The 26,424-nt window shown below is 40.4% G+C and overlaps 1 protein-coding gene and 1 long non-coding RNA gene across 4 annotated transcripts; both read right to left on the bottom strand.

The window, feature by feature from the left end:
* Positions 1 to 1,293: 1,293 nt before the first annotated feature.
* On the bottom strand, positions 1,294 to 9,183 carry LOC124307459 (uncharacterized). Its single transcript, XR_006908824.1, has 3 exons — positions 8,447 to 9,183; positions 4,133 to 4,280; positions 1,294 to 3,796 (listed from the first exon to the last, which is right to left on the bottom strand). It is a non-coding gene; the product is annotated as an uncharacterized LOC124307459 (long non-coding RNA).
* Positions 9,184 to 14,454: 5,271 nt separating this feature from the next.
* On the bottom strand, positions 14,455 to 25,867 carry LOC124307683 (uncharacterized). 3 transcript variants are annotated; one of them, XM_046769616.1, is made up of 18 exons: positions 25,360 to 25,867; positions 24,887 to 25,080; positions 24,635 to 24,811; positions 24,427 to 24,566; positions 23,766 to 23,953; positions 23,484 to 23,614; positions 23,222 to 23,332; positions 22,666 to 23,043; positions 22,474 to 22,585; positions 22,250 to 22,334; positions 21,736 to 22,149; positions 21,451 to 21,651; positions 21,090 to 21,242; positions 20,872 to 21,005; positions 20,393 to 20,734; positions 18,628 to 20,263; positions 17,699 to 18,448; positions 14,455 to 15,893 (listed from the first exon to the last, which is right to left on the bottom strand). In XM_046769616.1, the coding sequence occupies exons 1-18, from the start codon at positions 25,585 to 25,587 to the stop codon at positions 15,700 to 15,702; spliced, it is 5,568 nt and encodes a 1,855-aa protein (XP_046625572.1). In that variant the 5' UTR covers positions 25,588 to 25,867; the 3' UTR covers positions 14,455 to 15,699. The 3 variants fall into 3 exon arrangements, with proteins under 3 accessions (XP_046625572.1, XP_046625573.1, XP_046625574.1); XM_046769617.1 differs by having other exon boundaries at positions 21,457 to 21,651; XM_046769618.1 differs by having other exon boundaries at positions 24,427 to 24,554.
* Between the last annotated feature and the right edge of the window lie 557 nt (positions 25,868 to 26,424).

Raw genomic sequence — 26,424 nt, 5'->3', positions numbered from 1 at the left:
TCAAATTCTCTCGCAAAATTACGTCGGAAATAGTGCCTAAAAAAATTGGTCGAGCACTTTTCAAAATCGCGAAAATTTTCGCCAAAAATACAAAGGGGTTAACCTTCCTTTTTTTTCGACCAAAAAATTTTTCGTCTCAGAATTGATTCGTATGACTCTTTCCCGACCAATTGGAACCCAAGGAACTCAGAAAACGCAGCGAAAAGAGGGTGGGATCAACAGGAAAGAAATTACGAAGGAAAAAGCACCTGCTGAAAAATGTCGAAAACACAGGTTCTGGTTTTTTGGCTGTAACTTTTGATCCGTTGATCGCAGCGTATTGGGACTGCGCTCAATCAAATTCTCTCGCAAAATTACGTCGGAAATAGTGCCTAAAAAAATTGGTCGAGCACTTTTCAAAATCGCGAAAATTTTCGCCAAAAATACAAAGGGGTTAACCTTCCTTTTTTTTCGACCAAAAAATTTTTCGTCTCAGAATTGATTCGTATGACTCTTTCCCGACCAATTGGAACCCAAGGAACTCAGAAAACGCAGCGAAAAGAGGGTGGGATCAACAGGAAAGAAATTACGAAGGAAAAAGCACCTGCTGAAAAATGTCGAAAACACAGGTTCTGGTTTTTTGGCTGTAACTTTTGATCCGTTGATCGCAGCGTATTGGGACTGCGCCCTATCGATTTCTCTCGCAAAATTACGTCGGAATAGTGCCTGAAAGAATCGATTCCAGCACTTTTGAAAATCGCGAAAATTTTCGCCAAAAATGCAAAGGGGTTAACCTTCCTTTTTTTTTGTCCAAAAAATTTTTCGTCTCTGAATTGATTCGTATGACTCTTTTTCGGCCAATTGAACTCCAAGGAACTCAGAAAACGCAGCGAAAAGAGCGTGGCATCAACAGGAGAGAAATTACGAAGGAAAAAGCACCTGCTGAAAAATGCCGAAAACACAGGTTCTGGTTTTTTGGCTGTAACTTTTGATCCGTTGATCGCAGCGTATTGGGACTGCGCCCAATCGATTTCTCTCGCAAAATTACGTCGGAATAGTGCATAGAGGAATTTATTCCAGCACTCACTAAAATACCGAAAAATGTCACTTACAATCCAACGGTGGATTATGGTTGTAGGTTATTCCCTTTTTTCGCTTGATTATCGAGCAGAACTCTTTATCTCAGGCCGTCATCATACGATACTTCCAGATTTATCATATCCCAAATATTACGAGAAAGGAGTTCAAATCTTTGTCGAAACATAAGCTGATAGAGTAAAAATGATGTATGGGAAATCAATTATTTATTCATTGCAATTCAGGTTACATAAAATAGTCACAATACATCATGAAACATCATTTTGTGTATGTTCCAGAGGCGCATGGCATTTGTACGCACACCAGAACTTTCACTACCCTAACTTACTACGATAATGATCATATGAAATATATTATTTCTTGAATCCTGCTCATAGCCATGTATATTACATTTCTCTGTCATGTTATAGTTATCAGAATTAATATACAATGTTTAATCATACTTCTTCGTTTCTTCTCATCTTTCACTTTTACACTATTTGTTAACTTGTCAAATTACTACACACTGAGGCCTGAACACTTGGACTTTAATTAAGGCACATCAAATAATCAGCCGAAACTCAATCGATTTCTAGAAGTGTGTGAATTCTTTTTCTCCACTCACCCCACTATTGAAAATTCCCGTGCATGTATGGCCGTTAAGATAACTTGAATCCAGCATTTTTCAAAATCCATTAAAAATGAACTGAAAAAATTCAACGGGCTCAATCTAACTTCATCTTCGCAAATTTATTCTTTTCCAATCGATTTAAATGACCCTCTGCGTACTAATTCGACGTCAAAAGAAATAAAGAATGCATTGGTCAGAGCTAATCAATCGATATATCTCAGCGCCCTTCGCGGCTCATCAGTATTTTGGTTGCAAACCCAAGTAATAAACATTGTGGGGCATAGATTGATGTGTTATTTATTTTTATTTTGTTGCAAGTTACGTGTATAAATTCATTCTTTTTCCAGCGTTCCGATCAATCGTTCAATCTTTGAAGGTACTTCACTCACTTCATCCAAGCTATGATTTTGGTGATGCTTATTTATTTTTTTCCCCATCAGTCCCATATCCACCATACACGTATCGATTGTCAACGTTTCATTATTTATCATCCGGTCCGAGTGTCGTCCAGAGCTTACGTACACGCCTACGTCTGATCAGGTACAACTGCGTAGTACGTTTCTTGTAAACAATAGAAACACGATTAGGACGTGTCTGACACCGAAGAATGAGTCGATGACCGCTCGAGAACCTCTCCCTAGACTGCGAAAGGGATCGACGGGTCACGCACCCGCGTTCTTCCGGTTCGCCGACGTGTGTCTTGACAAACTTTGTTCATGTTTTACATGCGGAAGTGAAGAATTATTTTGTTCGTGGCTTTCCGTCTCGGGTACGGAGCGTTTCAGTCACGTATTTCGTGAGCATTGTTACTTCACCGTGTTAAACAATTTTCGCTATGCATGTTCAATTTTGTGGAGATTTGTGAACAGCAATTGGCATCAATCCACCAAGAATTCATATGAACGCCATTGTCAAGCCGGGTATTATAAAAGTTGAGAAGGTTTCTTCAACCTGTTTAACATAATAGAGGTATCTGATTTTTGCAGATAATTGAATTGCGCACAAGATTACACTAATATTTGCTGTAATTAGTTTAAATCTGTCTAAGCACGATTGCGATATCTACAAAATGTTTCGTACGACGGTGCAGATCTAAAAGAGAATTTAACTGCACAGACGTGCATAATTAGAATACAAATTGAAGTTTCAAGGTTGCGAAATAATTGCGTGAGTCGAATATCTCAACCATGTGCAACTATTTCAGCATTTACAAGAGCGGATTATTATTCAGTGGAATAAAGCGTACTCAGATTCTTGTTGCGTGTATTTGCGCCTACTGGAAGCTTGAATGTGTGAACGTATCATGCCTGATGCGATTGAGGAAAAAAATGTTACGAAAACTCGATATCGGTCGACCGCAGACGCGATACTTCGCGCGGCTCCAACCAGGCGAGCGAAAAAGGACGCAGCGAATAATTCAGGATTTCGTTTGCGATTCAAGTCGCGTACCTCATGAGCTTACATTATACATCTCGAGTCACCACAATTGCTACTGGAATTACGTCGAGGCGACCGCAGACTCGTGTTATAACGCGGCGCGGAAAACATTGCGAGAAATTAACAGTCTCCTGCTGGCCGACGACAGTTCGTGCCACACCGTGACAAAGGGGCCCAGGATTCAAGCGGAGCTTATAAATCAACCGTGCAGCAACAGCGAAACTACAACCGCGATTCGCGTCAGATACGCTTTCCTCGTCTCTCGAGTCTATAATCGGTCAAATTATTCCACCCAATTTTCTTAGTTTACTGGAATCAACACAAAAGAAGAAGAAGAAGAAAGACTGGGCTCCGAATTTCATCCCCCCCGTTAGATGTAGCTTAATAAATATCCCGCAGAGAATTCTGATCAGCTGTTAATTTCAAGCAAATTATGCGAATACGAGTAGATGTGAAAACTGATGGATTCAAGCTATTACAGGTCACGTTTCGTTTCGTTTCATTGAGCAATTGTGTGCATTTGGTAAAAATACGGTAAAGAAGGCGTTTTGTAATTCAGCACCACCTCAGAGACGATATGTTCTTTGGCAAAGCATCTCCTGCTTTGAGCGCATAGCGTGACTACCTGACGAGTTGGCGACGACTGGAAAACCCTGACTGTCTGAACAATGCCTAGAAGAATAAAAAGGTTTTTAAAGTATTGCAATGAAACTTTGCTGCTGAAAAAACACGTTTCAGACGCATTAGTCCTTCAAACACAGTCCCCTTTAGGGTTTTTTTGTGTATATGGCTCTTGAGTAATTAAAAATGAACGAGTTGGCGCAGCGCGACGTCTCGATCAGAATACGACAGAAGTAAGATCCGGAGGTAAGATAAACTTGAGTAAAGAGTGAAAAAAACGTCTCCCGTGAAACGGGTGGCAGCAGGTCGTGCTGCAGCTCTTTAAATCAGTAGCTTTGTTTGCACGGTTCCGCAGAGCGGCTCTCTGGACATCGTGGAATACATTACCTCTGGAATTCGTCGATTTGAATATCAATTCCATTAGCTAATCCACCTCCAGCAGGATCTGTAGGTACCCGGCGAAAGAAAATTATTCAATCCGCTCGACTCGATATTCGCGATATGCAGTCGCACGGAGAAAGGGAAATGAAAATTGCTAGAAAAGAAGAGTGCTAGATTAGCCAAAGGAAAATAGCCAGCGAGGTGAGAAGAAACGAGAGAAACGCGGGCGAGAGGATCGGCGGGGGGCAAGGGGGGCACGGAGGTGGCGAGAATTCCTATTTTTGCAAGTGCGGCAGACAGTTGGACGGCTGTTCGACGCACCTACGATGTATGTACGGTATAGAACGGTTTCTATTCGCGTGGGCTTCGCGCGGTTCACGCACGAAAGCCCAGAAACACACGAGGTGGGAATTTTTAGCGAGTAAAGGCTGCAACCAACAAACGCCCCTCGTCTGAAACATCTGTCGTCTGCGAAAAGTACATAAGACGTTCCCGTGCTAAAACGGGAGCACTCGAATGCTGTTTTAATAATAGGAACAAACGGCGGCAGCGCACGCGCCATATTTCAGGGTAAAATTGCGGTCGTTTCTTCCGGCTATCGTCCTCTGCAATTGCTGCATCCATGCCCATTACGAGTTGGCGTGGAACTCGATTTCGAAAAAACAACAAACACGCGTAGACGCAAAAATCGCGGTCAGAAGTTTTCCCCCTCCGGGTTCACCGGACTGACGTAAGATCAACGGCTATAACTTTGCACTCGGTGGCAGCTGTGGTCGGATACAACAAACGTCTCGGGATGATCTCACAATGGCGAGAGAGTAAATATAACGAAGCGGAGCTGGAGATAAACTTGATGTAGAATAAGATTAAATAGGGGGCAAGGAGGGGGAGGCTGCCTCGGGGTTGCGTGTGGTCAGCTAGCCGGTCGGACGGTGCAGGGCGATTCAGCCTGCAGCTGAAGCTTCAAGCTCCGAGTTAAGGAGTAACTCAAAGCTCTTCGTGCCCGCAGGCATCCTGAGTTTAAAATCCGCGCTAGTGCAGCGTGTGACTTTTCGCAGGCGCGTATCCAGACGATGACACAGCGACCACCGCATTTAGACGGTCCCCTATCCCGGCAGCCTCCAATTTCGTTTATTTGAGATTCTGGCATGACGCGCGATCCGCCGCATTCGCGGTTTAGCGCTGATTACGTACGTCGCTTTTTCAAGAGAAAAATTTCGCTTTTTTGTAGGCCGGATGAAGGCTGTCCTGTTATGCAACCGATGTCTTTGGCATTGAAACCTTCTGCATTGATATGATGTCACGTGAACTTTGAATTTTCTTTCTTTCCGGCTTCGCAGTAATATTATAAGCCTCGACTTTATCTGTCTACAGGTCAGTCAAACGATTCTAATACTCAACGATCAACAATGTTCAAGTTTATACAGTGTTTGATCTGTGAAAAAATAACGTTCGAAGTATTTAAACGCCGACTAGATTTTTATAGATTATTATTCAAGATTAATTGCCAGAGAGCAATGGAAACACTGGAATGTTGAAAGATCAAAGATGAATGGAGGTATACAATTTATTGGATAACTCGTCAATTTGTCCGCCCGCCGTGTACCTGGTGTAAGAGGAAATTAAAAGACGAATCTCTGCAGCAGTAGCTTATACGAAGTAGGTAACTTCAAATAACTTCCGCCAAGAAGCTTGGATCTATTAATAAAAACTCGTCCTATTTTAGGTGTACTTGAAAGTACGCTATTTATCTCGTGATTCTATGATAAAACTGTCAAATTACCGTGGTTCTCAAATTGACAAATAAATTTTTACTCTTAGCTAGAAATGGATGATAATCTGGCGCATATGACACACTCGGAAGTAAAATTGGTTCCAATATCCAAGTCTTACCTCTGTATACGGTACAACAGGAAGCGTCCAACACCTTGCATCTACAAGCAGTCGTTCATCGTGCTCGTAGTTACATTTGTCACGAAGTTTGTTGGAATGTGCCTCTAGGTGTGATGTGATCCATCTGTCTGTCCCATACCTCCCGAATAGAATCTTGCTGCACACTTGACAGTCGCTATGTAAATAATTATCATTTCTATCCTCTTATCTGCCGCATCGGAAATGCTGCTGCCACGTCCTGGCTGGAAAATACGTACGTATAATCTTTTACATTCATACGCACGGGTAGATATAGATATACTTGTTCCCCGTGGTGTCTACCAAAGCTTAAAGACGCCGCCCAGCTCCGAAGTGGAGGCCGACATCTTTCAAGGAGCGAAGGAGTCAAGTACATCACTCCATGCTGCACCTGTGCGCTATGGGCACCAACCTACTTATACAAATTTTATGTACGCTGTCGAGTACGCTCGCACCTTACGGTACAGGTATGTGCCAGTTATGTGGATGGTCAATCCTTTCTTCGCTTCGATTCTCGCTGCACAGGCAAGTGGGTGAACTTCACATTAAGACTCGAGTTGCGTAATAACGATGCTCTGTAATTTACTTGGCGTTCACTAGAAGTATGCATGTACGCTTATGCAGCTCAATTCCGACTGAATTAATCAAGCACGGTGCTTTTGAAGTTTGTAAGACCATGGAGGACGTGGGATGAGAGCGTGAGAGGAGATGGAATACCATATGCAGGTCTCATATGCCGAGGAGTATTGCACCTGGATAATAATCTTGGAATTTTCATTTATCCGATTTTGGAAGTTTACAAATTTTTTTTTTTTTTTAGTTTGATGAGAATTCAGCTACACGATCTCCGAAGTTCGGAATCAAATTCTTTTAAACTGGATGAAAGAAGTTTTTACTCTAGTATTGCTCAAAACCGGTAACCCAACTGCAAGAAGTCTGGCTCCTGCCTCTCCTTAGCACATTCTCCGTAATTTTTAAAGAAAGTATTCCTCAAGGCAAGGAATCGTGGTTTATAATTTCATTATTTTCGCACTATACGCGCACCTGCTTCACTCAGCCGTGGAATAATAAAAGCCCGGGTGAAAATAGCGACGAACTGCGTCTGGCATCGCTCGGGGGCTCTTTTCTGTACCTCTTGCGATGCGCACATATACTAGCTGGGTAAATACTGTACAGAGTCGTGCCTGATTTCGAGGAGCCGGTAGAGCTTTGAATTTTCGAGGTCGCCAAATAAATCCGCTATTTCAGTTGTTGTCAGAAAAAAAAGATCTATAAAGCGAATGACCCGCGCGGCTGGCGTATATTCGTCCAGTCGAGTTGAGAACGAATCAGACATCGCTTCAACCTTTCAAGGGGGTGCACCGCGTTGTCGGCGAGGTGGATTGAAGCTAATGCAATTACTTTTTTCGTCCGCCGTTCGTGTTGAGTGCGCTAAAATAACCAGAAGAACAAACAATATTTCTCCCGAAAGTTACGGTCCCGCAGCGCAGATACGCATGGTCGAAGACGCGTTTTCATATCTCACAACCGACGCGATACATAAAGCTTAAAAGCTTCGATTTGTTACAGGAGTGGTCCCCGCTCTAAGGCTGCAGATTGCATAGCTCTCGGTGTACGTTGAAACGGCACAAAGTGACTGCCAGGCGACCAGTCTTTTTTCTTTTGTACCTCGGCTGCCGGTCCGACAGGTAAGAGAAAAGAGCAATATTCACGCGGCGTCTTACAGATTTTTTATCTTTTTTTTTTGCTAGGTTAGCTGCACAGATCACCTTCTCTTTTCACGATTAAATAAAAAGTGCGACGACACGGCGGTCGTCGCGGACGTACGTTGTGGCGTGTCGAGAGGGGAATTTGTTTGAAATCAAAATACGCGAGTGGCACATATAACGAGATCACGTTTCCAAAAGACGTAATTCGAGTTGACTGCCGCGGTACGTTGGGCTGAAGACCGCGACGGAAAAGAAGAGAAGAGCAACGGAGGCGGAGACCGGGACCAGACCTCACCAGCACCGCGTGTTTTCGGTTATTTCTAATTCCAACAAATTGTTCGGCCACGTTTTCCGCCCAGACTTAACGCAAGGGCGACGGGGTGGCACATGCAGGGATGCCCTCGAGTACAGAGACTGGTTCCCGTACCTTGTACTTCACTACCACAGCAGCTACTCTTAGCCCCGGGGGCGTAGCGGAGCCAATCAACGCGTCACTAATTAAAATTCACGCCACCTTAGCATCTCCGATCTTGAAAATGAAGGGAAAAAACGTGGTGAAAAAAACTACACCGGGGTGTAGTTTTTCTGGCGTGTTTTTTTTTCTCTCCTTTTTTCACCTTTCTCTCTCTCTCTCTCTCTCTCACTCTCTCCTCTTTTGATTTTTTTTAACCAGCAGCGGCTCATCTGATCTTATACATACGTGTGTGTCTTCAGACATGGAGAGGAACTTGTGCCAACTTCCGGTGTCTTCTGGCTTCTGCTGCAACCAAACTGTTACCGCCACTGCCGCTGCTGCTGCTGCTGCTGTTACGCCCGATATCTCTATGCCCTTCCGCCAACGGCCTATTCATCTGACAACTTCGCGGGCTCCAGGTGCACGACCGCCTGTGCCGCGATGCTTCCAGCCGCTTATCGCTCTCTTCAAATTCGTTTAGTCATTTTTCAACACCCTCCACCGTGCACTACCCCCTATCTCATCCTCGCACGTGCTGAGATCTATTTCAAAGATCACAGCCTGATGAATTATAGCGATATTTTTTTCATTCACCGTCGTACCAATACCAGAAATAAATGAATATCCGATGCACAGACTTTGCTCGTCGATCAATTATTCCCTGCACCATTGAAATCCATTTATCAAAATTATATATCGTCCGTCTAATCTCATTACACTTTCACCGTTTGCCACTTTCTGTACACTTGCGACAGCATACATCTATATATGTACCCTGTAGATTACAGGTACGTGTAATACGGTTCGGAATTATGTACGTCTGTTGTAGTTTACACGATGAAAAAAGATTAGAGTAAATAAATATTTGAAAAATCTTCGAGGGCGGCAAAGCATTAAAGTAATTTAACGAGCGACACACTAGGGCAAGAATAGGCTCTGGGATGGTAAAAGAAAAGAGATGGTTAGACGCTGCAGAGGTGACTGACGGACGGCACTAATGAGACAGCGTCGGTCTGGTTTGATCGCAACGCTGCAATAGGTAGACTCGTATAACCCGGTGTGTTCGACAGGACGTATAGTAAGGTACGTACATAGGTGTGTCAAACCTTTCACACACCAGTACGTTGCGGAGATTACGCAATCTGTGCCAGAAAATAAATTCAGGGACCGTGTGGATAATTATGTTCTCAAGTTTTGCCTCTAAAACCTCGGCGGATTGACATGTTTTCCACATACAGGTATTTAACACGCGTGAAAAAAGATTTCCATGTTTCATTCGGTGGTGGCTGAAAGAATCGGAAGTTGCACGTAAGTTCAAGGATTGCAAGAAGCAAACTCTTGCCTGAGATTTATACCTTGTACCTGCAGCGAAGAAGCTCCTGGAGGAACGCGTGTGTGTCGCGGGTGCTAAATTGCTGGTAAATGAGGATTGCGCGTAGGTTGCCAATAACGCGCGGTTGGTTGTGAGCGTATAAATGCCCGGTGCCAATTATTAGCTGAAAGCCGCGGAGTCACGACCCGCGTACCGCGTGCACGTTATTCCTCCCTTCTGCCCCCGGCTGATGACCACGCGTGCGCTCCACGAGCTGAATGCAAAATCAAAGTGAGAATGTGCACCGAATGAGGATTGGAAAATTCGATAGAAACATCGATACGCCGAACGATTCGCAAACTTCCTGTTCGAATATTTCAACGCTTTGACCAGCGCCCCCAGCGGTCCAATTCTAATGGAGCTTTCGTTTTCTAAGCGTTATTTTTGTGCAGCTTATTCTCATATAATAAACTGCAGAGAAGTATAGTCTGATTGAATTATATTAGGCATCATGGATGCAAAGATCCGACGGATGTTTATGGAAGGTAGACGTAGGGTTGACGTTACATTCGTGAATGAAAAAAAGAAAACGTCCGTTTGACATCTCGTCAATGCGACGTTGTACCTGGGCGCCAGAATGGCGGGTTAATTTTTATTCAGCAAGTGTTACACCTGCGAACTTTAGCTCGAGGTGGGCATGAATTATTCTCGGCGAGAATCTCTCGTGGGAAGGAATTAGAAGGAGTCAATTCTAAAAGCGCGCGAGTTCATTTCCCCGCGCGAATAGATAATTTGTCCTCGACACAAAAATATAATAATACAATATTACCCGAGATTCTGGTCACCGCAGTAATTTCCATCACCGTTTTCAACTGGTTTTAAAACAAAACTCGAAACTTTACTTCTGAGAATGCCGTAGATCCATTTTCTCGAAATTCTAATCCGAACGATGATTTATTGGAGAGATCTTGGCCCTCTGAACTTTGCCGAAAATGTATGCATACCGAAAAAAGTGAAGCCATCTGGGCGGGTAAAGTAGCTACTCTCCTGCGTTCGTTTCGAATGAAAAGAGGTTTGGTCCAGCCCTCTCAGCGGCTCGCAGCATCTTAACCGGGCGAAGATGCAGCAGTCGGAGTGTCTTGAGTGTCCGATGTCAAGAGCGGGAACGCGACGCAGAGTCAAACCGACTCCAACTTGCAGGGTAAGGTAACACCGAAGACTTCCTAAGCATTGGAAGAGTGGAGAAACCCTTAAGAGGTGAAGGGTACACGCGCCGTAAATCAATGATCATTACCGACTGACAGCTGAGCGCAATGAAAGAAGATCCAAATTTTCGGATCCTCCACTCCCGCATACCCGAATGAAATATTACCGGGTGCTAATGTTTTTATGGGCTTGATATTCGATTCTTTGATTGGTCGTTCGGTCATTTGCTACATTCTTCGTTATTTCTTTGGGAATATCATTACCGCGGGTTTGAGAAAATCGACGCTTAAGCTCAGTCTCGCTGCAGGGGCTTCCAAGTCAGTGTTTATTATACCGTTATTGTCGAAAATTAACGAAATTCTTCTCAAATCTAAAAATCTGTTTCAGAGATTGACTCTCATCTTCAACCTTCGAGCCACACTGCGCCTCGAAAATGTCCCGTACAAAGATGACGATTTGAAAAATTCAAGCGGAACACCGCAGGCTGCTCAAATACAGATTCGATTCGGACAGTAGAAAATACTTGCGTTAAATTTAGCCCATCAGAGCAATACCTGTGAATGAAACCAAGAGCCATTCTCATTGTTCTCCCTGCTTCGGAATTCCGCCATTCCCCGGTGCGGCAACAACGACTGTGCTAAATTCCAAAGGTTCTTGGATGCGAAAGAGGAATGAGAAATAAGAGGCGCGGTGATTCTTGTGTTCGGGTTTAGGAAATTTTCGGAGTTATGCAGCCGGGCGTTTCTGCAAGCCTCGCGGCGCCCATCGAGCGATTCCCGGAATGATATTTTTTCTTTAAATTGGGTTTTTTCTTACTACGCTGTTGCAATTTATACCGGGTATACACACATGCGTCTATGTAAAGCGAAGGGATGCGCGCGGTGGTTGATGCACCGATGGAGACGCAGGGTCCGTGTCCGTTTGATCTCGCCTAAAATAGTCCGAGCTCTGCAAAACTTCTCTCGCTCTCTCTCTCTCTCTCTCTTTATGTGCCCCTCTACGTGCCTGCGTGGCTGAAGAGCCCGGCTTAATCCTCGACTTTTCCACTCGTCTTTGTCATTTCATCATTTTTCGTCTTTCGTGTGAAGACGGGCATTTGATCCGAAGGAGTGGTGAACCACCAAGTCTGGCCGAGCCAGAGGACGAAGGACAGACACGCGATTGACGCTGTCTTGGGATCTTCCGAAACGCGTTAATGTTGAATTATTTCATCACCTCTCCAGCGAATCATCACCCAATGACTAGAAATAAGTCCGGGAGAGATGCGAATGTGAAGAAAGAAAGATAAAACTTGTCCCGAGAAGTCATGCAAGGGCAGAAGGCACGAGACACGGCGCCAGCAGATGTGACTTTAAACTTGAAAAAAACTCTTTACCCATCCATTCATCCAGTCCAGGGACACGACATGTGTGTTCTTTGCCGCCAGGGGAAATACATAATAGAAACTTCCTCGCGTATATCCGTTTTTCTTGTTCTCTTCTTCAAATTCTCGAGTATCTGGCTGAAATATCGGTTCATTACCGACAATGAGCTGAGCTCGTACTGTTCGACTTTCGGCTAAAAGGTTGCGTCAAAACTCAAGGGTTTCAAGAGCCGGCTTTTCCATATTCTCCCGTCTAACCGAGCGTTTGCTTAGGTTGGAAGACGGCGGTTTTCCGCCCTTGCGGAGAAACTTAATCGCCCGCCGTTTGTTACATTTGTTTAAGCAGATACTCGTATTAAATAATTCCAGTACTTCGGGCTACTCGCAATTTCGAAACGCTTGCGTTGAGTAACGTAATAACCGTAGATCAGATTGTGCGCATATAAGACAAATCTATTGACCTTTAATGTAGTGATTACTGGCACAAGGTGAAGTCCACTTCCGACGCGTAAAATATCCTCAATTTTAAATAACGTAGCAATAAAATAAACGCAGCTATACAGCATACGTTTTTTTAAATAAAATTTTCAGTACCCGACGTGCCTCCCACGGAGTTTCGCGGCAAATTATATACATGTATTATACGAATACCGTACGCGAGTACGTAAATACTGGATGGCCGTGAAATGTTCTGGAGAACTTTTGGGTACCAATAACGAGTAAAGCGTGTATCGGAGCACCGCAGGCTGGGAATTACGACTTGTGCGTTTAAAAGCACCGCAGCAGTCCGCGAAACTTCACGTTTTAATAGCACGACCGCATCTCCAATGGATTTGCGTGCAATAAACTACCGATGATCCATTGTCTTGTAATTCCGTGATTTATGATACCGTGTTGGACAACGGTAAAATAAGCAACCGTGGCACGCTAGAGACTCCGCTGCAGGACAAGGTACCCGGGATGCGACGTGCTTTTAGACCCTCCAGGCTCCCAGCTCCGGATGTATAAACAACGCTAGCCTCCAGCCTCTCACGGTTCGCGAAATCCAAAAATTTCTTCGTAACTCACGTCGAATAAACGTCACACGAATATTTAATTTCCGTTCCCCTAATAAAAAACGACCAGCGTCAACGCGCATGCTCGTTTGCCTTCTTGGAATCTTCAATACGAGATATTCCAATTTTCAGATTGGACATTTAGCCCTCGAGGATGATAACCGTAACCGGTAATTTGACGAGCGGAATTCTCAGTTTTCAAGCTTCGCGTTCAAATCGAATGATATCGAAACTACTATCGCTGAAGTTACTTTCTCTGTCGTGAAATAGGATTCAGTTGTTCAATAGTGAAGAAAACGATCGTATGATCGGAACAGAATTGCAGGCGACCATATTGATTTAGTATATATTTGACTAGTATTTAAATTATTCGTCTGATAGTCAATTTGAATTTCTCATAACACGGTGTAAAATACTTTTTATTTAGCACTCTACGTTTTTCCCAACATGATACTTGAAAATTGACGAATTTCTCGTTTGGGCCGACGTCTTCTGTTTGCCATTTCGAAATAGAAGACTTTTGGCCGAATGGCAATAGACTATATCCAGTTTCCCTTTCTCCATAAATCGTTAGCTCCAATTACCCAGAGCGCCCCGCTGTTGTACGCACCCTTTGGCGTATTTACGCGAGCCTAATGACTAGGGCACAAGTCACTTATACCGTACCAATTATATACCTTGCAGACTGACAATAATTACTCGAGGGAACCCAAAGAGAACGAGAATTAGAATTAGTGATTCCGGATATCCTTTTTCGCCCGCACCTCTGTGTTTAAAGTTTCCGCGAAACTTATTCATGCATTATCCGGACCCGTGACGAGGGATTTTGAGTAACTCGACTCAAGCTCAGTCAAGCCCTGAATTTTTTTCCTTTCATAGTCTACGTTGCTTTCAATTCTTTTTAACATACTGAATATTTAATTAATTTTCTACGAATAATGAGACGAAGGCGATTCAGCTCTTTTTCACTAAACATAATATGTTGTTTGCATTCAACGAAATCAACACTGTTCAACAGATTATACATTGAAATGGAAAAATTCGGATGATTCAGGGGTTGAATGAAGATAAATGAAATGACAAGCTTCCATTTTGACGAAATATATCTTGATACAAGAAATCCTATTCTACGATACAATACTGCTAACAATATAATATGGTAAAAAACCCTGCTCACAGAGGAGTTTTTAGTACGTAGTGTAATATATATCCGTGCATTGGGACCGAATAAAATTCTCGCGTGTGCAACACGTGTCGGAGAATTCTAAGTATGTCTATTCTATATTTACAACATTCATATTAATTTCGTAGTTTCTTCACAAGATAAAATACAACATTACAAGAAAAAAAAATAAAAATAAAGGAACATCAAAAAGAAAAATCACTTACAAAAGAAGCGCTTTGTCACTTTCGACAAAAATTGGTATATAATTGACCATTTTTAGTGTAGCAAAATTACATTTTTACACAACTGCAGGTGATAAGGTAATGATGATTGTATCGCGTGCAACGCGTACATGAATAACCTATCCCACGAGACCAACTATTGTCTTGCACAGATTACCAATATTCCATGCTCACGGTCCTGCGGTAATTGTTTGCATGCAAACACACTTGCTAAAATAAAAATTATACAACTTGATACGAAGTATTCAACTTGCAAGTATACTTGTACAAATTCCATCTAAGGCAATTCAAAATTCAATTGACATACATGTATAATACGAATTATTATTAACACATACGTATAAATTATTGATAAGTAATAATTATGAACGAAAAGAAACTTATATAATTTTTTAAATATATTATTGTTGTACTTTTATTGTAAATTCATTTTTTACATAAAACCCAATTCATTCAATAATGTAATAAATAACTTTGAAAATGATTTTATCGTTTTTCGATTGTATAATGAATATTTACAACTTTTTATAGTGTTTATTTTTTCACTACTGGTACACGAAATGTGTATGATAATTATTTTGGCAAGCATGCACAGTACAAAATTGATCGGTATATGTATGACGTATGAGTATAAACGGTGAAGTTAATTGTAGACAGATCATAGAATTAAAAAATATGTCCTGAAACATTTTGCAGCCATTATTCTGTGTATATCGATTGAAATTGATAATAAACAATGACAGCTACTTTGGCAGAATTTCTACATGGCAAGTGGATAGAAATAAAAATTATCCTAGAATAGATCTGCCAAAGTATCGTTTCGCTTATTTTTTGAGCGACCAACAATAAAACTGGTAGTGATATAGTCTGGGATTACGGTAGCATATCAGTTCTTGCAAAACAGCCTTGTCAATATTTTTTCCTTACATCGATACTTTGTATTAAACCTATGCGAGCTCGTAACAATCATATCATTACACTATGCTTTTAAATGCTTATACTTATAATGACAGTAACTGTACTGTGTAATATTCTATAATACATGGCTGTCCCGCGGCGTCAGTACGTTCTATTCAATAATAACAAACGGCAATGCCTTTTTCGACGACTACGTATTACAAACGGAAAATAAAAAGAATAATAAACTACGGATAAATCAGTTGGCGGCAATAACTGTCGCCGGAGTTGACTTCTTCTTTAAAACAATATCCTTGATGTTCAGGTTAACCTTTTCCTTTCGCGCTGGTGGAACGGATTGAAGACAAAAACGCTTGAAGGCCTCCAACTCGCGTTCTGCGTCGTCCATCTCCCCGTCCTCAAGGTCTATATCTTTAGGCGTAAATACGCTCTCTGCAAAAGACACGCTCTGAATACAAGAATTTATCATTTCTTGCGCACTGTACTGCATAGAAATGAGAAACCTAATTTACAGTTAAAAAAAAAATAAGTATATACATACATATATATATAAGTATATCGCATCGCCTCCGACATATCGCGAAATCAGTTTGTCACTAGTGTGTGTGTGTATTGACTGAAAAATTTATCTGTAATGTCAGTGAAAGGTAGGTATCTGTTTCTCCGTAATTGAAGAATATTCTAAATGTTCTATCAATTTTAAGAAATATCCATACATTGCATTCACGAAGTTCGAAGTTACATGACTCGTCGAGTTAAATAAGTCTGTACATATGCGTGCCTTTATGGTTCATCTGTAAAGTCTTCTCTCTGCCAGTACTAGTGTATAAATATTTGTGGACCGTTTGTTCGCTATTGCTTTAAATATAACGCCCTCTGTCAATTGAAAAATCTGTCTACTATCTCGTGCACACTACGTGTGTTTCTCTTTTCTCAGTGTATGTGTTTATTGGCAATAAAAGTTGAACGCAACTTAATTCCGCTGAATATTCGGATGATTGGCCGAGTTGAATATAAGAAAATTTAAATAAGGTTCTTGCATTGAACGAACGTATCCTTTGACGTGACTGAACTAAAAATCGTATTTCTTAATTGTGTAATTTGATTCAATTATCTGGTTTTACGATTACAGTATTAGAAACTCTCTCAGTCCCATTTAGCAGGGGTAGTATGTTATATACCGTCAAGAAAAAAAATGAGAATTTCGATTTAAAAAAATTAATTTTATTTTCGTCGAATTATTGAAAAATTAAATATAGCATTATCCATAGTATCTTAATATCACATAGTATTCCAGTCAGTGGATTCGCCGTATTACGATAATATTTGGTTTGTAAACTACGTAACGTTGAAAGTATTTAAGTACATGGATCAATTGTCACAAATTGATGTGCTTCGACTCTCTTTTTTTTTACTACTACAAAAGATAGTCTGTAATTTTCTCTATTCACTCAGATCACTTATCCAGACGGAGATTTTACAATGTATCAAAAATCGCACTGATAATGCGTACCACCAAAGGATTCCCAATTTCTTGTTGTATAATAACTATATTGCGCATTCCCACGCTATTAGCAGATATTAATCTTTCTCGTTGTACTTAACAGTTTTATTTTTATATCATATTAAACTCATCCAACGAAACGACACATTACGTAGTTTATATACCACAAATCATTAAGTATCATCCATTTGTACAAAACTAAAAACTGTAATAATTGTCAAAATATCAATACGAAAATTAACTACTCATAAAATATCAAAATTTACTATACTTCACACAGCGACGATAGTTATTTTTCCCTAATAAATCTGAACTAAATATTACGACTCCACGAGTTGAAAAAAAAAAAGTTAGAAAAACAAATGAAAACAGTAGTCGTTTTTAGACAGTAATACAAGTTGTAAAGCAATGTCTGATAATTTGACAAGAAAAAATAAGAATAAATAATTGAATAAGTTGAAAAAAGATGGAATGAGAGAGATTGGTGAAGTAATTATCCGTGTGTGTAACACCCGTGGTCATAAAAATACTGAACATAATAAAACGAAAGTATTAACAATGAATAAAGTAACAAACAATATACCAAACGTCTACAGAACTTAAAGCATTATAAATTAACAAAACTAATCTGGCCACGTTAACTAGTCAAGAATCATTTCTAAGTAAACATGTATGGATTGTTAAAGACAAATAAGCAAATTTACATGGTTAAGTTATTTATTGTTGTTCTCACCAACGAGGTTCCAGTCATCTCCATTCTGTCGAGTCCCATTGCCCTTTTTTTTCTTTTTCTTTCCTTTTCCGCTACTTGACGCTGCCATAGTTGCGCTAATGGCTTCCCTGACTGCAGTTTTAGCCTGTTGAACATTGTCCATCACAGCTTCAGATCGAACTTTGGTTAACGTTACACTGGTACCTCTCAAATTAATGCCATTTTCGGGAATGGGCTGTCCACCAGTCACTTTACTAATTTGGATATTAGCGAGGCCTTTCAGCCCTGTACAATCCGGTGTTAACCTGTTCCGAAGCTCAGCCAAACTTGATGGGATAAAATTGTTTGGTTTTCCACCAATATTCTGCTGCGTCACAGCTTTATTACTTGACAAATCACCTTTCACGATAAAATCAGGTTTCGCTGGCGGCGTTAAGCCAGCGTTAATTGCCTGTTGAAGCGCTGGACTTCTTATAGTTACCATACCATTTTCCGATACTTTGATAATAGCAGCTTGTTGTGTCGGTTCCATTTTCGGAGGACCAAATGCTGGATTTCGTATCGTAACCATATTACTTCCTGGATTGTGTAAAATTCTAGCAGATGCATCGGTATGCCCATTCGTTAACGGTATACCATTTACCGCGTTATGTTGCAGAACTACGGAATTTAGTACTGCACCAGAAGCATTTGTAGAACTCTTATTGTTACTTTTCTTTTTCTTCTTCTTTCCACTGGTACTTTGGGATTGGTGATTGTCTTTCGAAGAATCTATAATAACATAAGAGTATCTACAAGTTTCTCACATGCATATTAACATTTAAAACCGTTTATTGCAAAGAGCATAGACTTCGATCAGGAATTTCAACGGTTTAACTCCAAAATTTATCAAAAGCTGTGTCATCTATACTAAGTTAGAGTAAATTAAACTCAAATAACAGGAAACTCACCTTTTTCATTGGACTTGGGTAGAAGATCTTGCTTGAGCTTCCCAGTATCTACAACAATGACATTCCCTGCTCCTTGAGGAGTAGCGTAATTTGATTGAACTCCGCTCATTGGAGCAGCTATTATAGTTGTTTGCTTGGGTGGATTCACTGGTTTTGATAATGGAGTAGATTTTATAGGCATAGGTTTAGCGGGGGCGTTCACTTTAGTTATTGTGATACCCGGTGGTAGTTTGAGATTTTCAATAATTAGATCCGGATTTGCACCAATATCCTTAAACTGATTACTAAGAGGTGAACTCAGAGATTCAGTGGCAGTGTTTGGACTTTCGGCAGTGATCGATGGTTTAGGTACAATCGGACTTATTGTGTTCTGATTTTTTTGATTATTGTTTTTTATTTTCACAGTATTATTATCGCCCGAATTTTTATTCTTATTACCAAGGGTTTGATTATTCTTCTCCTGAGATTGTCCTTTTGACTTTTTATTGATGGAATCACTAGTAGAATTTTGTTGCTGTTGTTGCTTTTGTATACAGGGTGTAGTCACTGATTGTGCGCTAACTTTACATTTTTTATTATTACTTGGCGGCTGTTGCTGTTGACTTTTACTTTTGTTTCCAGTATTATTCTGTTGCTGCATTACGTTCTCCTTATTTTCTATATTTTTTTTGTCCTTTTTGGACTTGCCAATTTTAGACTCGTCTACATTCTGCTGTTGCTGTTGCTGCTGTTTTGTACTAACTTTCTTGTCATCATTCTGCTTTCCGGCCCTAGGTTTCTCATGAGTTTGTTGATTTTTAATATTTTTATTGTCATTGATATTACCTTGTTGGTGTTTCAAGTTCGTGCTACTTGATGGCTGCTGTACAGGGTTGGACTTAGCCTGCTGCTGCTGCTGTTGCTGCTGATTACCGTTTCCCTTACCTTTCTTCTTCTTACCACTTGCTTTTTGGCTTTGCGGCTGTTCAGGTTTTGACGACATAGGTTCCTTTGTTTGTCCGTTGACCAATGTGAACAGGACTTTATCTTCTGCTGGTGTTTGCCCCTTCAAAGTAATGGTAACTGTTGGTTCAGCGTTGTTAGACTCCATGACTCTTTTGATAGTAACAATTTGCGGCTGATTTTCAGACTGATTTTTGATCATTCCTGCTGCTTTCATGAGTGCTTCTTCCTTTGCTTTGGCTTCCCTCTTAAGCTTCTGTCTTTCCTTCTTACATTTTTTTTCGCTTTTCTCCTCAACCTTTGATGGTGCAGAAATATTACTTTTACTACCGTCAACTTTATCAATAATCGTTGCAGCTTTACTTTTTTGACTGACTGCGATAACGTTTTCGTCCTTTTTTTCAACATTAATTCCAATCTTATTTTTTTGATTCGAATGTACCGGCGGTGATTTCACTTTAGTCCCGTCTTCTTTTTCTTTTTTCTTATTTGATGGTTTAAGCGTCGAGGTTATTAGTGGTGCTGATGCAGGCAGTATAGAAACTTCTGGCAATGTACGTTGTGGCAGTGACCTTTGTAAGAGAGGTTTTTGAGGATCAACAACAGTTATAGTAACTTCAGGGGTCTTCTTCTGCAGCTCCATTATTCTCTGTTTCTCTGCTTCTTGTTGGTCCTTTTTCAGCTTCTCGTCCAGCTATTATGTACAAATATAATATAAGGACATATCTCAAAGCTAATGAATGTGAATTATTGTTAAATACAAAATTGCCCATTAATCAATTTGACAACTAATGATAAGTTTTTTTAGTAACCAAATGCTTACTTTTTTCTGCCTTTGCCGCGCCTTCTTTTCCGCCTTCTTATTGTCTTTTTTACTATTCTGATTACCCTCAATGAATTCAAGCAATGCCTCCAAGTCCCTCTGATCTCTGGTGTTTTGGTGTTGGACAGGAGTTACGGAGACAGGAGTGTTAGGCCTCGGTACGGGTTGGTTAAGTAAAACATTAGAAGTAGGTACAGTGTTCGAATTTGAGGATGGGACTTCGATTGGAATTTTTGGTGGACTACACGCAGCCTTACACTTCTTAGCTTTCTTCTTTGTCAAAAGTTGCCGTAGTCTCTCTCTCATTTCATTGTAATTTCTGCTGACAGGTGCTACCGAAGGCTATAAAACAGAAGTAGGAACTTGTAACCAAATATCCCCTAGATAAAATTCTCTTCTCTAAATAATGTGAAAATTTGTATAACAGCTAAGTTATGAATAATCGCGAAATTTGTGATAAATTTTAGACAATTACTAACCACTCCATGTCCAAATACTTCGCAGTAGCAACAATCACAGTGTCTGCTAGAATCTCTAGGAGTTGAACTACTCGTCGAACACGAATCTTCTTGGCTACTTCCAGAATCTGAACAATCCCCATCACCTGCACCAACTATAATTAACAAAATCTTGTTTCAATAGTTACCGATAAAACTTTCAAATGATATACCTGTTATTATGGATTAAAAATACTAACGGTCACTGCAAGACACCCTCTTTATATGCTCGATGTTAGCTTGTTTGTGACAAGCATGTGGAACATGATTGGGATGAGCATGTCCACGATGAGGAGCTGCTGCGCCCTTCGCAAGATCCGGCAGTGTACCACGCGAGTGAGAATGAGTGGGACCTGTATTTTCACAGCACAATATATAAATGTCTACTAAATACACTGTTTCTTTAAATATTGTTATGCTGCATTCAACGAGAAGAGACACTTGCGATTGACAGCAAAGTCTCCTTTGAGCTTTAAAACCGAGCTTAACTTTGGGAGTGTGAATATTTTATGATAATCTGAATCTTTGTTAGAATCAATGATGGAACGATATGTCACTTACACCTACCAGGATGTGGCAGATGATTGTGATTGTGGGTGATGTTAGGCGTCTGGGTGGTCGAGTGCCTTGTTTGAATATGCGTTTGTTGTGTAGCGCTTGGCCTATTTGTTGCCTTCCTTGAGGCTGAAGTTGGTTTGACAGCAGGTATGGTAAGAGATTCAGGCTGTCCATATCCGTTTGTCATGGTAGGATCTGAGCGAGCTAAGAAAGATATCAAATTTACGTTGGAAATTAGACAAAGATCTTGAAAACGTTTTACTAGGAAATTTGAAAAAAATAACCTACATTTTTTTAAACACGGACATGTATCCCATTTCTGTTTAGACTTTAGTAAACAAGAGCAAGGTGGATTTTCTAGCACCTCTTTCTTCCTCTCTACAATTTCCTTTGCGTGTCGATAAACACATGGACACGGTTGCGGTTCAGTCTCTCTTAAATCTGTGTCTTCCATAGCACACTGAATTTCATCTAATTGCTTCTTACTGAGACTTATCTCCTCGGATTTTTTCTTTATTGGTGTACCAAATGAACAAGATTTTTTTTCATCTGTTTTGCTACCCGGTGATGTGCTTGTTTGACAAGCCGGATTGTTCGGTTTCTTTGGTCCTGCAGCAAAAGCTGCATGTAGATTATAAAGATGCGGATATACCACATTCATATCAACCAAACCATTCTTCGGTGCTGTACAATTCACACCACCTATCATAATGCAAAACAAAACATGTTTGGTAAAAAACAAGATCGTTTGGATACATGAATTGTACATTGCTAAAATTCTGAGCAACAAATTCATTCTTACCTGATAAACCGTTGCTAATTGGTGGGAATGGATTGAAATTATTCGTTTGCAGATTGAGATTAAGAGATGGTCCTTTACCGATCCGCTAGTAAAACAAAAAGTTATAGAAGTTTGTGCATACAATGAAAAAATAAAACATTTTCACATATAATGCATAACAGCGAGCTGTCTATGCATTAAATTTTAAATCTCTATGTTTGCCAACAATTGTTCAAAGTACTTACAGTAGGGGAAGTTTGAGGCACAGTGCAGACATGACATTCGCACGTTTGTTCGTCACCTCCGCCAATGTCCACTTCACTTCCCTCCCCATCAACTCTCTCATCACTGACCGGACTAAAAACCAAAATATGTCTTTCGAGAAAAATAACATTAACTAACGCGACAAAACAAACCATACTCGTGTCTTATTATACCTTCCAGACCTAGGCGAAGGCGGCGGTGTGACGAAACCATAATTAAGAACATGGTTAACAGCGCATTCATAGCCAAACCAGTATTCTGGTTCATTGTAATGACCGTTCAATGTTGTTACTGGGCCAATATTATAACTATTGATCTCTGTTAGGACCTCGGTCGATGTTAGCGCTCCCACCATGTCAGCAAGGCGTAGATGTGTCGACTTGCTTGCATCGTGCGCAAGACTCTCTAAAATATCAGTGTCTAGCGGCAGATTCAAGGCATCCAGACCGAGGTCTGAATTCGGACTGGGTGGTCTACTATTCGGACTCAATGCCCCGACTGCCCCCAACGTAGCAAGTGTTAGTAATTGCTCATCAAATTCCGTCAACTCACTGTAATAGTTAATGAAATTTTTTTATTATTATTTTCTGATTCGTCCCTTCTCATTTCCCTAAAAGAAAGTGTAAGACAAACTTGAATACACTGGAGATTAGAGCCTTGATGATTGACGATTGATAATTACCTAGATATGATACTGAACTATATGTAATCAAAAGAAGATTCACTAACTTAGAAGTTCTGTTCCACATTCGTTGTTGAATAAGTTTTCTTCGAGCTTTAAACAGCTCCCAATCTTCCCTGAGCATTTTCTGTTTTGCTTTAAGGGCCGCCTGTTCCTGGCTGAAAATTTAAATCATGTACTATTATTTTTATGTACTAGTTGTGAGTCTTTCAATTTTGATCTACAAAAAGAATCATGAGAAAAATGTGCATGAATTACACAGCTAAATCGTCATTCTTGATTTACATTGCAGGAAGAATAGATACGTACTTGTATTTGTCAATTAGGCGTTCAGCTTCTGGCCACATGTCCCCGATTCTTGTCATTTCATCATCAAAAGCAAGATATCTGTGTACAAGACCTTGGTATTCGGCACCTTTTAGTGGCAGAAGTTTTCGTAGCTGAAATATTCGTTGCATTTATGATATTGGTTCAAATAATTTTTTTTTCCGTTTCAAATTGGTAAGAAATTTTCTTACATATATATATAACACACGTGTATGTATTGAGTTGCCTTAGTCTTATCAAATATCAACATCAAATGATTGTTACCTGTCCAATAAAGGGTGGCAAATTGTTCTGTACAAGTGGATCGGCGTAGACGCAACTCTGGTAAAGCCTTTTATTCAAGCAATCCCACGTAAGATTAAACTTTGAAAGATGTTCGTTCTCCAATGGCTCTACCAGACTGGATAAGTGAGATGCTGCTGACAACAATACATCATATCCATCCAGCAATCCTGTTTAACCAACATATTTTTGAAATATTTAATATATAGTAACAGATAGCACATAATTTTCTTACTATTTACATGTCGTTTGAAGAGGCAAAAAAAAAAAAAAAAAAAAAATGTAAACTAATATGACAATGTAATACTTATGATACTACAGTGCTATCTTCAAAACAAGCTGGGAAACAAAACTCGGTATTCTTACTCCACGGTTTTTGCAACTAGTAATGATATATTTAGACAGACGGCCTAGTTCTAAACTGACAGATTGTCTTGTGAATCGTTCTAATTTTAAATTCCTAATGATATTGTATAATGATAAAACTGATACGGAAAATCTGCTATAAATTTCAAATCAAAACTAACTTTCGAGTTCTTTTTTTTTTCGTTTCGTTAATTACTTATTATGAGATGCATCACTGGCGATGACAAAATACGAATACGGCAAAAATAAAATTTATTAAATCATTTTTATTACCTACCACTGAGAAAAATTTCAGCGAGGTTGCTAGCATTCCGAATATGTAGAAGATCGAGAAGGCGAACCTTTGTCTCCATGACAAAATCTTGGGCCTGTCCCTCAAGCCTCATAAAAAGCTGATGAGGATCCCTTTTACATAATCTGTGATAAAATTGAATGATCAAAGAGATAAGCTGTTGCTAAGTACAAACAAGTGAAAGATGACTTACTGCAGAATGATTTCATGCATATTCTCCAAATGAGCTTTGTCATATTTGAGACGGGACGAATGAGGTACACGAGAAGTTTCCGTAGCCGCTCTGAAGACCGAACGTATGTGCTGCCTCAGTTCCATCCACAATCCCTGTAGCCTTGTTACTTCTTCTAACTGCTCAGTCAAAAGCTCCCTGAAAGAACAAAGCAAATGTCCATATTATTAAACAATATTTTTAAATGCGGTAGTTGATAATAAAATGTTTTACCTTCTGTCTTTACACGCGTCACAAGAACACGGTCCTTTTGGACGTTGTAATGGAGAATTGGGTATAACCAGCATATCGGTAACACCATCTATTGTATCCTCTGCATTACTTTTGACGGACGCCAACTCGTTAGATGCCATATCTTCATCTTGTCCAACATCAATATTCTCTGTAGCTTCATGTACACTCGAATTCTACAAAATAAAACCAATCCATTTGAGATGATTCATATACACCTTCCTCATAAATGTTAATCGCAGGGTTCAGGAATGGGTTAGCTGTGTTGCACGGAACCAAAAGAATCGTCAATCGGGATGTGGAATTTAATTGACTTGATAAAGATTAAAAATCGTTCTATCGGAGAGAATGAAACGAGACTTCCTAGCAGTGCGTAAATAGAGTTTACATGATCGATTACATGGAAAATTCAGCTCGCGATTAACATGCTAATGCGTGTAGCAAAATGCGGGTACCTCTTTGACAGTTGACGGAAAATTGAGAGCAGATTTTTGTCCGACTGCTACTGCCGAGGCACCGTCAGCCTCCTTGCGTCCATCCTCGTCCCCCTGATCCTTAGAAGGAGTATCCTTTTCGGGATTAGCTTTGCTGCTGGATTCCTTACCCAGGACGTCACCCATCGCGGCTTCTTCGATACTCTTTCGTTTCTCGCGCTGATCCACCTCGTCGTTACAATCGCTCATTCTATCCTTAAGGAAAATCGCACGGTCTGTCCGTGAAATTCTTACTGGATATTCGCGAGGATATACACCAATCGATTAGATCTTTCGCCCTTGGAAGGTGCCGTGTAGTAAATATCTACAGGCAAAGTACGCGTACAGTCAACATTCGCTCAATATGGCCGTTCGCTATTACTTCACTATCCCTCGTACAGCTTCGCCATCGCTACAAGAGATGTCATTGCATGCCAAATAATAATTTGATGTATGCGATGAGAGATTTCCACTGACAAACACGACGATACTCAGGCACGCGCAAAAGTTGTACGATTGTTGACGATAGAGTCGCACTTTCCGACAGAACGCAAATTACAACTTGAAAACTGAACTGCACATAGGACTAAATGAATCCTGTTTTGTTATGTATCTTGATTCACAATTGCCGACGTTGTTACGGAATTTCTCACCATACCCTCACTAAGTTGCTAACGGCAGAAAATGTTTGAAATTATTGGTAATAAAACGTTTAAAATCGTGTACTGCAGAAATTAAGATTCATGAAAATTTTGGAAATCTGTACTAGCATGTTTGACTAAAAATCAAAACACCGGCAACGTCACTGGCTCTGAACTTTTTAAAATTCTAACTCTTACAACCGCGGTTGTGACTTTTGTAGAAAGCGTCAAGGCTTCTTCGTTCGTCACAATAGGCACGCTCTGTTTTCAACCAAAAATTATTCTTGCATCTGATCTGATGAAAGTTGTACTACACGTTTTTCACTTACGCTTTCAGAATACAATCGTATATGCGTTGACTGAGGCGTACTGAGCATATACCTATATATCATCAGTCAACGGTATA

Source organism: Neodiprion virginianus, chromosome 6 (genome assembly GCF_021901495.1).
Source record: "Neodiprion virginianus isolate iyNeoVirg1 chromosome 6, iyNeoVirg1.1, whole genome shotgun sequence".
Lineage (NCBI taxonomy): Eukaryota > Metazoa > Arthropoda > Insecta > Hymenoptera > Diprionidae > Neodiprion > Neodiprion virginianus.
Note: the sequence above shows the minus strand (reverse complement) of the source record. Positions and strands in the feature narration are given on the sequence as shown.